General features: G+C 39.5%; 1 protein-coding gene across 1 annotated transcript in view; it reads left to right on the plus strand.

Moving 5' to 3' along the window:
• LOC142846445 (vomeronasal type-2 receptor 116-like) overlaps positions 1-7050 on the plus strand; it is a 60341-nt gene extending 53291 nt beyond the window's left edge. The window contains exon 6 of the mRNA XM_075967017.1: positions 6134-7050. Coding sequence (XP_075823132.1) covers positions 6134-7050 — 917 coding nt within the window. The remainder of the gene's footprint in view (positions 1-6133) is intronic.
• Positions 7051-14107: the final 7057 nt, after the last annotated feature.

Consider the following 14107-nt stretch of genomic DNA (forward strand, 5'->3'; position numbering starts at 1 on the left):
CCTTTTCCCTACGCTTTGGGTTTGGCCCCAGCACCCAAGCAGGCTGAGCTGGGAGGTGCTATGCCGCCAAAGAAGGGAGGGAGGAAGGGAGACAGGGGGTGGGGGATCTGGATGTAAGCTGGATGGGATAGGAAGAGAGAGGAGGTATTGGGCAGTATAGCCCCTGTAGGATGACCAGGAAGTGTAGGCAGGCTGTTCCCGGGTGCCGCAGCACTCACTCACCACAATGCTGTTTCACTAGGTGCCCAGATCGAAACTCCGTGCTGCTTGGTTAGCTCGCAAACAAAGGGCCCATCCTGCTTGCTGCAGGCAGGCTATGGGGACAAAGGAGCTACCACCCTCCCCTTTTCCGTTCGCTTCGGGTTCGGTCCCAGCACCCAAGCAGGCTGAGCTGGGAGGTGCTATGCCGCCAAAGAAGGGAGGGAGGGAGGGAGACGGGGGGTGGGGGGATCTGGATGTAAGCTGGATGGGATAGGAAGAGAGAGGAGGTATCGGGCAGTATAGCCCCTGTAGGATGACCAGGAAGTGTAGGCAGGCTGTTCCTGGGTGCCTCAGCACTCACTCACCACAATGGTGTTTCACTCGGTGCCCAGATCGAAACTCCGTGTTGCTTGGTTAGCTCGCAAACAAAGGGCCCACCCTGCTTGCTGCAGGCAGGCTATGGGGACCTTGTTCTATTTGTTGATATACAGTTATCCCAGCACCATATGTTGAATATGCTTTCTTTTTCCATTTTATACTTTTTACTTCTTTGTCAAAATTCAATTGTTCATAGGTGTGTGTATAATGTCCTAAGTCATAAAACAATCCTATACCAGTTTAGAATTATGGATAATACAAGGGTTATTTATTTAAGGGGAAAACTTACAGATTACTGTCCTAGATAACAGTCCTCTGAGCATACAGGAACAGAGTCTAGCAGCTGAAAGTAGGAGCCAGAAGCAAGAGACCAGGCCTATGGTTACTACTGCTTTTTACATATAAGAGACCATGCCCAAGTAGGCTGGTATCTTAAAGGCTATTGGATGAAGGAGCAGAATGTGCTCCCACAGCACTTCCCCCTTTTGTTTAAATAAGAGAGTTCCAAACCCAATACAAAACTATATACACTAGGAACAGATATCAAGTATAATTGGAATTACAACTAGCATAAACAATATTAAGCAAGGAATATATGCTAAAGGTTTTAATAAACATTCTATCCTATGAACTCTAAGTCTTGTATAGGAAACGGCTTGGCTAGATCATAAGAGTACAGTAACTATGACTATCTAATCTTCAACCATGTCAAACCCCCTGAGAAGGGAGATGATATTACTTGAGCAGACAGGAAGTACAATAAAGTAGCTTCCAAAGCAGGCAATTAGCTAACTGAGCAATCACCCAAATTCTCATTTTGCAACGTGGAATCAACCAACTCTGGGTAAGGCCTAGAGTAACAGACCATTTTCAGAGGCAGGAAATTTTTCAAAACTATCTTACCCTGTCTTGGCAAGATTTGAAAGTCCTGCTTATCTATTTCTGGATACCATGTAACTTGTCAGTGGTTGAGGCATTATTAGTTCCTTGGCCAAAGGTCAGTTTTGAAAAAAAAAAACTCCAAGTGGAGTGTTTTTGATGCTCAACATTCTCTTGGGAATAGACCTGTGCTGTCAGAAGCAAACATGTCTCATGTCAACAGAACCCTAAATTATTTAAATGCCATGTTCCACAGACCCTTGAAGTGGTTGAAGATTACCTACCTAGACAGCATACAATCTCTATGTATCTAAAGAACCTAATTGATCTGACTGTATGTACAACAAACATGAACAACTATTGACCTATAATAATTAATACCTGTACAACTTAAAAAGTAAAACTTCATGTCAGAATATTAAATAATCTATAAACAAATGTGCAACAAATGTGAACAATGACCCAAAATGTAAACAATCTATAAGTGTCTTGATCAGAGGTAGAAGTAACATATAATGCATAATGAAAATATATCCTAAAAGTTGTATCAATACACAAAATGTTCTAAAAATAGGTAGAAACATGCATATATACAATCTGACAAAATAACTTTGCATAGATGTACAAATGTAAACAAAAGAAATAAATATAATTCAAACTTGTATCAATATACAAAAACTATACCAATGTAAATTATCCATAAATAATAGCTAATGTGTATTCACTCTATTACCCAATATTACTATCAGCACCCTTTTTTGAACAAACATAGTTTTCACCCCAACCCTCTATTTAGTACAAGTAATAATCAACAACCCATAAACAGTGTTCCCAACCCTATGAACAAACATTTTGGGGGATGGGGTGTCAGGGTGAAGTGCTATGGGACAATGGTTTGTACCTGTCAATTGTATTTTAATAAAATGCTGATTGGCCAGTAGCCAAGCAGGAAGTAGAGGCAGGGAAATGAGAACTCTGGAAAGAAGGAAGTCCTAGTCTGCCCTTGTGACCCAGCCACAGAAGAAGCAGGATGTGACAGCCTTGCCAAATAAGGTACAAAGCCATAGGGCTAATATGGACAAGAATAATGTTATAAGAGTTAAAAAAAAGTCTGAACTAATAAGCCAATCAGTTTATAATGAATGTAAAACTCTGTGTGATTTCTTTGGGACTTAACGACTGCAGGAATCAGGCAGGACAGAAACCTCAGACAACAACTGGTGTCCACCTATACAACTGCACCCACAAATCCTAAGAGAGCTTGGGAAGTAATACTACAGAAAAGAATAGAGTTGAGCATGACTTATTGATAGCAGTAGTTTCTCTGGTGGGCTCTGCTTGCTAGAGGCAAGCACTCTCATTTAAGAGAGGCTTCCTGACTCAGCTTTAGCTGTAAAACCTTACAGCTTTTTTAAAAGGTCGTGCCACAAAACACTTAAATGGTGTTGATAAAAAGCTGACTGCATGCTTTTTGGTTTTCAGAAATAGCAGGAAAAAGCCATGCTATTTTAAATGCTGTCTTTCTGGGCTGTCCTGCCAGAGCAAAATCTAACTCTGTCAGGCAGGAGGTCTACCTACAGAGCATTTGAATGTGGTTTTTGAGCAGAGTGCTGAAGCTTGCTTGGTGGCAGGGACCTTGAAACGCCATAGAGTTGTAGCAATATACGTGATTACAGATGGTACCTCCACCATGAGGCTGGAATCTCAGAAAGCTAAGGAAGGGGCTGGATCCAGCCGTCAAAGCCATACCTTTAATCCTAGCCATATTGCCCAGCAAATTAAAGACTCATGTGGTCAGAAAAAGTGAGATAAACAGTAAAGAGAGATTGAAAGACAAAGAAACCCTCTAAATAGTTTACAGTGTGTTGAAAATATATGCAGGCCTGAAATAGAAAAGGTTAAAGTCCTTAAAATAAAAAAGAAAGAAAGAGAGTAATTAAGAGTGGTGGCACACACCTTTAATCAAAACACTTGGAAGACAGAGGCAGACAGAGCTCTGTGAGTTCAAGGACAGCCTGGTCTACAGAGGGAATTCCAGGACAGAAATGATACACATAGAACCTGTCTCAAAAAGCCAAAAACTTAAAAGTAAAAATAAACAAAATGGAGTTTAAAATAAAGCCACGTAAAGATGGAAAACACACAGAGAATCTGGATACTGTATGTTATTATGCTCTCTTTGAATTGTTTGAATGCTGAGGAAGGAGCAACAACTACTAAAAGATATCCGTATATAAATGCTGCTGAATTAATCCAAGAGGGGTATTTTAAAAATAGCTTGACTTCAAAATTGAAGTCAAAAGATATATTACTTTGGAAAAGAGGTTTTTCTTTTGTTTTCACAGAAAGTGAGAGGATATGGATTCATGCTGAGTTAAGAAAAATCAGGTTTTATCAAAGAAGACCACCTGAGAAATCTCTGATAGGAATGGATGGCCCAGATGTCTGAGTTCTACATCCAGAACAAATTCAAGACTGCTACCTGAGATGATCAAGCCTCACAGGATAGTTCAGTCATGACTTGATGACAATTATAAATTTTCTTTAGGTCCCTATAAGATTATCAGAGGTCCCAACCAGCAGGAAGTAGCCTGGAAAACTATGTCTACATTCCCAAAAACTGGACTATGGATACTTTCCTTTGTTTAGAATGCTGTTTACAAGATGTTATGCATAATATTCAGGAGAAAAGCTAAACAAAGGATATTAGATTCAGAGTTTTTTTGGTTTTTTTTTTAAAAGGGGGGAATGCTATGGGATAATGGCTTGTACCCTGTCAAATGCTGATTGGCCAGTAGCCAGGCAGGAAGTGTATGTGGTACAACCAGGCAGGCAGTAGAGGCAGTGCAAATAGAATTTGGGGAAAAAGGAAGTCCTAGTCTTCAGTCATGACCCAGCCACAGAAGAAGCAAGATGTGACTTCTTTGCGGAATAAGGTATCAAGCCACATGGCTAACATAGACAAGACTAACAGGCTAATATAAATTATAAGAGATAATGGGCCAATCAGTTTATAACTAATATAGGACTCTGTGTGATTTCTTTGGGACTTAATGACTGCAGGAATCAGACAGGATAGAAACCTCAGACAACATGTGGATTAATATCATAGTCTTCATGTGCTTCCATTGATCTCCCTGTCTATTTTTATGGCAATACCAGGCTGTTTTCAGTACTGTAGCTTTGTAGTAAAATTTGAAGTCAGGGATAGTGATGCCTCCAGAAGTTCTATTACTGTACAGGATTGTTTTGGCTATCCTAGATTTGTTGCCTTTACATATAAAGTTGAGTACTGTACTTCAAGGTGTGAAGAATTTTGCTGGAATTTTGATGGGCATTGCATTAAATTTGTAGATTACTTTTGGTACGATTGGCATTTTTACTATATTAATTCTACCTACCCAACAGCATGAGAGATCCTTCCATTTTCTGTTGTCTTCTTCAATTTCTCTCTTCAAAGATTTAAAGTTCTTGTCATATTGTTCTTTCACTTATTTGGTTAGAGTTACTCCAAGATAGTTTATGCGATTTGTAGCTATTATAAAGTGTGATGTTTCTCTGATTTTTTTTCTTGGCCCATTTATTATCTGTTTAAAGGAGGGATACTGATTTCTTTTTGAGTTAACTTGTATCCTGCTACATTACTGAAAGTGTTCATAAGTTGGTAGTACTTCCTTGGTAGATTTTTTTGGTTGCTTATATAAACTATCATACTTAATCTCCAAATATTAAGAGTTTGATTTCTTGACAAGTAGCTAAGTCTGACTCTGTACTCTTATTTCTCCTGATTCTACATCCCAAGTTCAAAAACTACTGATGTGTGCCACCATGTGGCAAACTGTTAGAATGCAATACTTACTTATTAAAATGCCTTCAGACAGAAAATAAAATAACCAGAGAAGTCAGTTCACTGGGTAGCTCCATTTAACCCCCATATCTAAAAATGCCATTCCGAGGAAAGAACTTGAGAAACCCCTTCATAACTCACTAAACTTATATTGAGAGAGAGAGAAAGAGAGAGAGAGAGAGAGAGAGAGAGAGAGAGAGTAAGAGAGAGAGAGAGAGAAAGGAGTGTGGGTGTGCACGTGTCATGGTGCACAGATGGAATTGGAGTCAGTCATCACCCTCACTCTGCCTGAGATCACGTTTCTTCACAGATGCATCAGCCAGGCCAGATGCCCCACGAGCTCCTGGAAAATATTTTCTGTCTCTCGTCTTATAGCAGGGGTGCACTGGGATTATAGAGGCTTGTGCTACAGCATCAAGTTTTTATGTGGGACCTGGGAATCCAGACTCAAATCATCAGGCTTGAGCAACAATTTGTTTACCCAGTGAATCAGCTCTCCCCAGCCCAGAAAATATTTCATGTGAATTTAATATTGTGACCAAATTGAAGATGTATATTGTAAGTAAGTATATAAGTTTCTGGAAAGGGGAAATAATGATATCAGAATCTTCAAAACAGCACACAATTGAATTAGGAGGAGAAACTGTAGCTTTGTTCATGTCACATTGCAGAAAATACACGGTAGTCATATAATTCCCCATAAAACATTCTTTCATTTGATTTTCTGAAGTAACAAGGGATATCTATTAGGCTAAACTACTCAAATGAGTGGAGAAAGTGGACAAAAGAAAACTAACCTGAAATAACAAATATACATGCTTTCCCCAGATGCGGATCAGTGTGTGAAGTGTCTAGATCATCAATATGCCAACATGGACCGAAATCATTGCCTCCAGAAATCTACGACCTTCCTGGACTATGACGATCCCCTGGGGAGAGGGCTGTCATGCATAGCCTTGTACTTCTCTGCACTGTCAGCTCTCGTTCTTGGGATCTTTCTGAAGCAGCAAGACACGCCCATCGTGAAGGCAAATAACCGCACTCTCAGCTACATCCTGCTCATCACCCTTAACTGCTGTTTTCTCTGCTCTTTTCTCTTCATTGGCCACCCCAACACAACCACTTGCATCCTGCAGCAGACCACATTTGGAGTGTTGTTCACTGTGGCTGTTTCCACTGTCTTAGCCAAAACTATTACTGTGGTTCTGGCCTACAAGGTCACTGCTCCAGGAAGAAGAATCAGGTGGTTGTTGGTAACACGGGCACCTAACTTCATTGTTCCCATCTGCACCTTGTTCCAGATTATCTTGTGTGGGGTCTGGCTGGGAAAATATCCCCCCTTCATTGACACAGATGCACACTCTGAGCGTGAACACATTATCATCCTATGCAACAAGGGCTCAGTCACTGCTTTCTACTGTGTGCTGGGATATCTGGGAGCTCTGGCCTTGGGAAGCTTCACTGTGGCTTTCCTGGCCAGAAACCTACCTGACACCTTCAATGAAGCCAAGTTCCTGACATTCAGCATGCTGGTGTTCTGCAGTGTCTGGGTCACCTTCCTCCCTGTCTACCACAGCACCAAAGGGAAGGTCATGGTGGCTGTGGAGGTCTTCTCCATCTTGGCATCCAGCGCAGGGCTCCTAGGTTGTATCTTTGCCCCCAAGTGCTACATCATTTTGTTCAGACCACAGATGAACTCTATTCAGGGTCTCAGGAACAAAATACATTATAGGTACAAAGCTTAATATATTTAGTATTAACTTTAAAGTTAGCACATAAACTATATTTCATTAATACATTTTCATACATACATTTTGTTCCTAATCATCTCCCTCACAAACTGATACCAGAACCCCTCTATAAACCTCTTCCTGTATCTTCCTTATCTTAAAACAATCCTCATTTGTACACTCATGTCTGTGTTTCTCTACCCCCTGCCTTTTCCCACCTCACCTTCCATATTTTCACTCCCCTTTGGACACCTTTACTTTCAGGCTGAGGAGATAGAGATAGAGATAGAGAGAGAGAGAGAGATAGAGATAGAGATAGAGAGAGAGAGAGAGATAGAGATAGAGATAGAGATAGAGAGAGAGAGAGAGAGATAGAGAGAGAGAGAGAGAGAGAGAGAGAGAGAGAGAGAGAGAGAGAGAATGCCAGCTCCCTGTGGTATTTATACTTATGACTATTGCTTAAGTCACCAAATTTAATAGTCTCTGGTTCCAAAATTTTCCTTTTAAATGTCATGACTTTTTTCTACTTTAAGACTGAAGAAATGTCACTATTAATTTCCTCCATATTTATTTTATCTATTCACCTGATAATGGATAGCTATCTGTGTGCTTCCTTTCCTTATCACCATGAAAGTACAGCAATAATCATGGATGTGCAATTATCTCTGTAGATGTCTTCTGGGTCTATATACCTAGGAGTGGTATGATGGCTTGAATGGTACTTCTTTTAATTTTGTTAAGCACTTCTACACTGTTTTCTACAGTGGCACAAACATCCTACTAAACATGTAACAAAATTCATTAAGGAAAATATAAGGTGTGGGGTCATCTTTCTAAGGAGACAATGAATTTCTGGTGCTGACTTTCCCTGTGATCAAAGCTGCTGCTGAAATTCACCACCACTACCTCTTCAAAATCCAGGAGAGACATACCAACTAGCAGATGTGCAGACTACAAGCACAAAATACAAGAAACATAAAATAGGAAGTCAACATAATTTCCCTGAAAGAGTTCAACTGGTGAACTCAACATTCTGAAATAGGTAAACTATCAGATGAACATTCTGGTGTAGAAAGTCCTTCTATCTATGTGTTGCTTTCATTGGTTAATAAGGGACCTGCTTTGAGCCTCTAGCAGAGCTGTAGGTAAACAGAGCAAGATGGGGAAAACTAAAGGGAATTATAAGAGAAAGGAGGGCAAAGTCAGGGAGATGCCATGAAGCCACCACTACAGGAGACAAACGTGCTGAAATGTTTCTGGTAGGCCACAACCTTGTGGTGATATACATATTATTAGAAATGGGTTAAATTAAAATGTAAGAGTTAGCCAATAAGAAGTTAAAGCTAATGCGCCAAGCAGTGATTTAATTAATACAGTTTCTGTGTGGTTATTTTGGTTCTGGGTAGCCAGGACAAAGAGGCATCTCCTCCAACAAATTGGCACCCATGTGGCCAAGTAAATCCATGTAAAACCTGAGAGGGCTTGAAAAGGAATTCTGGACAAAAAAAATACAGAGTTTAACACAGCTTCTTGCAGTTCGCTGGCAGCTTCCTGCAACTCCCTTAAGAGAGATTTTCCTGATTCAGCCTAAGCAGGGAAAAAGCCATGGCTGTTTTTAATTGCTGGCTTTCTGGGCCATGCTGCCAGCAAGGCCTCTATCTGTTTCAGGACACCATGTATTTGGATGGGGTTTGTGAGCAGTGTGCTGCAACTTGCTTGATGGCAACGTAAACCAGCTTTGTGCCTGGAAATAATGTGGTTTGCGCCAGCTCAGAGGTGCAAGCTGTTCTGCCATGCTAAACTGTGTGGAGCAAGCAGGAAGTACCATATATATTATAGTGATGATGCAGCTTAAGTTTTAGACTGGGCTGGAAAGCAGGAAGTACCATGTATGCCATATTAATGGCACGGCTTACGGATTAAGAAGTGCTTAGCATTTTCAAAAGCTCTCTTGGACAGTAAAAAATTACAGATATGCAATAAAGACAATTCCAGATGAGTCATAGTGTTGAATAAATGTACATAGGCTTGGGAGAGAAATGAAAAAGAGTATAGAGAGTTGAAAAAGACTAACAGTCATAGATTAAGAGAGTAAATATAATAAAATAAATATTAAAAAGCAAGAGAGTAAAAATAAGCCATGTAAAGATGGAAAATTCACAAAGAGTCTGGATTATGTATATTGTTGTGTTATCTTTGAACTTTTTGACTGTGAATGAGTTAAGTACAGAGACATTTTATTGTATGGGCTGCTAAGCTAAACCAGCATATATATGGTATCTTGATTTCAGAATATGGGTCTACGGATATGTTGCTTTGGGAAAGAGGTTCTTTTGTTTTCATAGAAGATGAAAACCCATGGATTGCCTCCAGACTGATATAGTTTGATGGAATAAAACCACCTGAAAGGTTGCTGTAAACACCCCCCCCCCAAAAAAATACTTTACCCAATAAACAGCAGGAATCAGTTTGGAGAGAAATAACTACACCCATATTCCCAAATATTGTCTAGAAATGTTTGTTTATATTTAAAGGGGAATATGCTATAGAGATGGATATTTGCACTGGTATGGATGTTGTTTTATTGATACAAATTTAATGTCAATTTTGTTATATACATATATGTGTGTGTGTGTGTGTGTATTTATCCTCTTGATTAAGGTATTGTGATTGTGTAGTTCATTTAAAATTGTAATGTATAATTAAGAAATACAGGTTAATAGATAATCATTTATAATAGTCAAGCTTGTAGTCATGTTAGTTAGATTTTCTAGATATATGTGTGTGTGTGTAACACAGCTAGTTACATATTCTTCAAATCTTTCAAAGCCCACAGAATATGGCATTTAAAGTGTTTTAATAATTTAGGACTTTTCATGACAGTGAGACACATTTGCTCCCGGCAGCACCAAGTACTTCAAGAGAAAGATGGGCATTGAAGAAGCTCTTTATGGAGTTTGTTAAGTAAACTGGATGCAGGAGCCACAGAGAAATGACTGCTCCACTTGCCTAAAGGGGAGATGGTCCTTTGGAGTTCCTGCTTCATGAAAGAGTCTGCCAGACATTCTGCAGGACACAGAAGAAGTTACTGACAAACTGCCAATATACGCTGAACTGTCTTTGAAATTTCCTGCTTCATGAAAGAGTCTGCTGGATACTATGGGCCAGCAGGTTGAAGATGTATGCCCCAACAGTACAGAGGAACTTTGGGTGACTGTCCAGGCAGTGAGATGTCTCTGTCAGTTCTAAAATTTTGGAAGCTGCTTGCAATGCACTTCCTGTTTATTTAGGTAATATTATATCCTTCTGGAGTCTTTGATGGAGTTGAAGAATTTATAGTTATTGTTTTCCTTAGTTATGATAAAAATAAAGAAGATATAAATATTGTAACTGTAGTTCTTTTTCTATACCTGTGTTGTTATATGTAGTTTTGCAATGTTAAAGTTAAAGCTTTTCTTTTTGTTTAAACAGAAAAGGGGAAATGGCATAGGAGGTCCTTCTGTCTGTGTGTTGTATTCATTGGTTAATAAAGAAACTGCTTTGGGCCTATAGCAGAGCTGTAGGGGAACAGAGCGAGGTGGGGAAAACTAAATGGAATTCTGGGAGTAAGAAGGGCAGAGTCAAGGAGACTCCATGAAGCTGCCACCACTGGAGACTGACGTGCTGAAATTTTGCTGTTAGGCCACAACCTCATGATGATAAACAGATTAATAGAAATTGGTTAAATTAAGATGTAAGAGTTAGCCAATAAGAAGATAAAGCTAATGGGCCAAGTAGTACTTTAATTAATACAGTTTCTGTGTGGTTATTTTGGTTCTGGGTGGCCAGGAGGAACAAGCACCTCCTCCAACAACATTCCAGAAGTTTTCTTGCAAAGAATGATCAAAGACCCAAAGAAGGATATCCACAGGCAGATTAATTCCACACATACCATAAATACCTGTAGACAAAGTCATAAATACAGAGGAAAATGGCAAAAACAATCAGCATCATGAGAGAAAACTTTAGCAATGAGAATGGAATGAGGAGTGAAAAAAGTGCTGAAAGTGAAAAATAAATCAAATAAAAAAGCACAGTGGGGAGCATGAACAATGGACTCAAAGAAGCAAAAGAAAAACTGCCAGATGGATAATGCTGGAAAAATAATACATATAGACACTAAGAAGCAAAAAATAAATGAGCATGACCACAATGTCCATGAAAGATCAAACCCAAGAACCCACAGAACTAGAAGGAGTAACATAAACACAAAAAGTGTAGGATATGCATTCAACAATATTACAGCAAAAAAAATTCCCAAGCCTAGAAAACATTCAGACATTCAAAACACAAAACACATTCAGAACCCCAAACAGACATGACCAGAGAAGTACCTTCCATGGCATATTACAGTCAAGATGTCAAAAACACAAAGCAAAGAAACAATATTTAATGCTGTAAAGGAAAAAGCACCAAATCACTTTGAGGTCCCACTGTGTAGGATGGCCTTTCTGTATTGCGCTAGGCCATGTGTCAAAAGCCCCTAGTCCTCAAACTATATCTTCTTCTTTTTTTTATTAATTTATTTATTTATTAAAGATTTCTGTCTCTTCCCTGCCACCGCCTATGGCTTAGTATGTGGAAGTTTATTACATAATGACAGACAATTAGGTCATAATGGTTACCTGTTAGTCGTGGTGGAATACGCTCTGCTCATATCATGGACTCAAAAAGCAGAGAACAGCTGAGAAGCAGTGGTATACTGGAGTACTTTAAGGTTCCAAGGTATGTGCCTGCCATTATATACCTTTTAATGTCCACCCACATTGAAGGTGAGTTTCCAAATCAGACCTTGAATAAATCCTTTGAAAGTGCAAAAAAAAAAAGCCCCTAGTCCACAATCTGAGCTCTCCACGCCATGCTAAAACTGGTTCCTGGGCTATGGCTACAATGGCTGCATCTTGGTGAGTCCCTTTTTCTTGTCTATACTATAGGGCTCTTGGGGGACCCATTGGTACTTACTTTTGTTGATTATCGGACTCTTATTGAAGCCACCAGCTCATGCCAAGAGTTTAATCTCAGCAGTGGCTATACTGGCAAGACCAGGCCTGTCTCAGGTGGATTTTATTTGCTCCAGGGATGCCTACCGTTCAATTTCCATGACCCCATTAGGCCTTATAGCTATTTTAGTGGACATGCTATAATAGACTTATGCCACTTGGCTGGGCATAGACTTTAAAATGGGCACATGCAGTTCAAAGTCAGATCTGCTGTCGCCCCTGGGATGCCTCTTACAAAATCTTGATAAATTGGGCCTGTCTGATACAATGTCCCAAACAGCTAATTTCCCTATGCACTAAAATTTTGTTACCATAAAGACAAATGGGCAGAGCTTACATGGTTTGGGGGCTTTGTGCTCTCACCCTTCTCTTTGTAGCCATTGTCTCAGAGCACCAGTCTTGGTGGCTAAGGCCGCAATGCCTCCAAATTCTTGGTCATCTTTTATCTTCCAGCTCTCTCTCAGATAGAAAAGTGGCTAGGTTCCTTTTCTACTAATCCTTCTGCTTATATCAAAGAGTTTCATTGTTTGTCTCAGACCTATGATCTTACTTGGCATGACTATTATATCATCCAAGCTTCTACTCTCACTCCTGAGGAGGGAAATAGAATTCAGGTAGTAGCTAGGCATCACTGTGACTGTTCTCTACCATCTAAAATTAAAGCTGAGGCCTTGACAGCAGGCCACAACACATATATTCGCTTTCTGAAATTATGGCTTCATGGCAGAGTTACTGGTGGGAGCCATATTTACTCTTAAAACTATGTGGAGTTTCTAGGTTCAAGCCAACTCCACTAGCAAGCCAACAGCTGTTCATAAAACACCATTTAAGTGTTTTGTGACAGGGCCTCTTAAAAGAACTGTGAGGTTTTTGCTGCTAAGCCTGAGTCAGGAAGAAGCTTTAAAGGAGCCACATCTCTGATTTGTCTCTAGAAAACAGAGCCTATTGGTGAAGAGACTATTACCAAGAAGTTGTACTTGGCTCTGCTCTTGTCTGTTTAGAATCCTCTTTACTTTTAAAGCTTTCTCAGGCTTTATCTGGAAATTTTTGCCAAACATTTGGGTACCATTTTTAGATAAAAGCATCTGTGTTGCCTGGTCCCGAAGCCATTCAATCCCAAAGAAACAAACAGAGGTTTATATTAATTTCAAACTGCTTTGCCTATTTTCTCAGGCTTATGATTAACTAGCTCTTACACCTTAGAGTACCCCACAATTCTTGTCTATGGTTAGGCACATGACTTGGTACTTTTTCTCAGTGAGGCATTCTCATCTTGCTTCCTCTGCATCTGGTTGGTGACTGTGTCTCTGTCTTTCCTCTCCCCAGAATTCTCTCTTTCTGGTTATCTGGCCTATACTTCATGCATGACTATTGGCCAATCAGTCTTTTATTAAAACAATGCAATTGACAAGTACTTACAGTGTACAAGAGCACTATTGCACAGCAGTAATTTAAACCTGTGAACCCAAAGTTTCAACATCATAGCATGAAACCAATTATGGGTTTTTGGACTGGTAATATAACTTAGAAAAAGCACCTGCCTAGAATGCAGAAGGCACTGTATTTCATACTCAATATTGCAAAGAATTAGAGAGTATTACAAATGAACATTTTCACAAAAACATCTTTGAAATTCGATGTTTATTCTATACCTTTTTGTCTTTGTGGTAGATACCTTTTGAAAGAATAATATTGACATGTCTCCAATTAAAGGCCACTTAAAGTACTTCTATCTAAAAAAAATTGGGGCTAGGGAGATGGTACAGTTGACCACAAAATAATAAGAACCTGAGTTTAGTTTCCCAGTTCTGACATTTAAACAAAACAGAACACTTGTAGTCCCAGTACGTCCTTGTGAAGGCATTTGCCCATTTGGTCTACATAAATTAGAATGTTCTGGTTTCACTAAGAAACCAAATTTTAAAAACTAAGATGGAGAGAAATTAAGGAAGACATCTAATTTCAACCTCTGCCTTCCACATGATGTCCACACACAAACACAGATACACATATAAACACAAAAACCTAGTAGT

The sequence above is a fragment of the Microtus pennsylvanicus genome, chromosome 1, assembly GCF_037038515.1.
Source record: "Microtus pennsylvanicus isolate mMicPen1 chromosome 1, mMicPen1.hap1, whole genome shotgun sequence".
NCBI lineage: Eukaryota > Metazoa > Chordata > Mammalia > Rodentia > Cricetidae > Microtus > Microtus pennsylvanicus.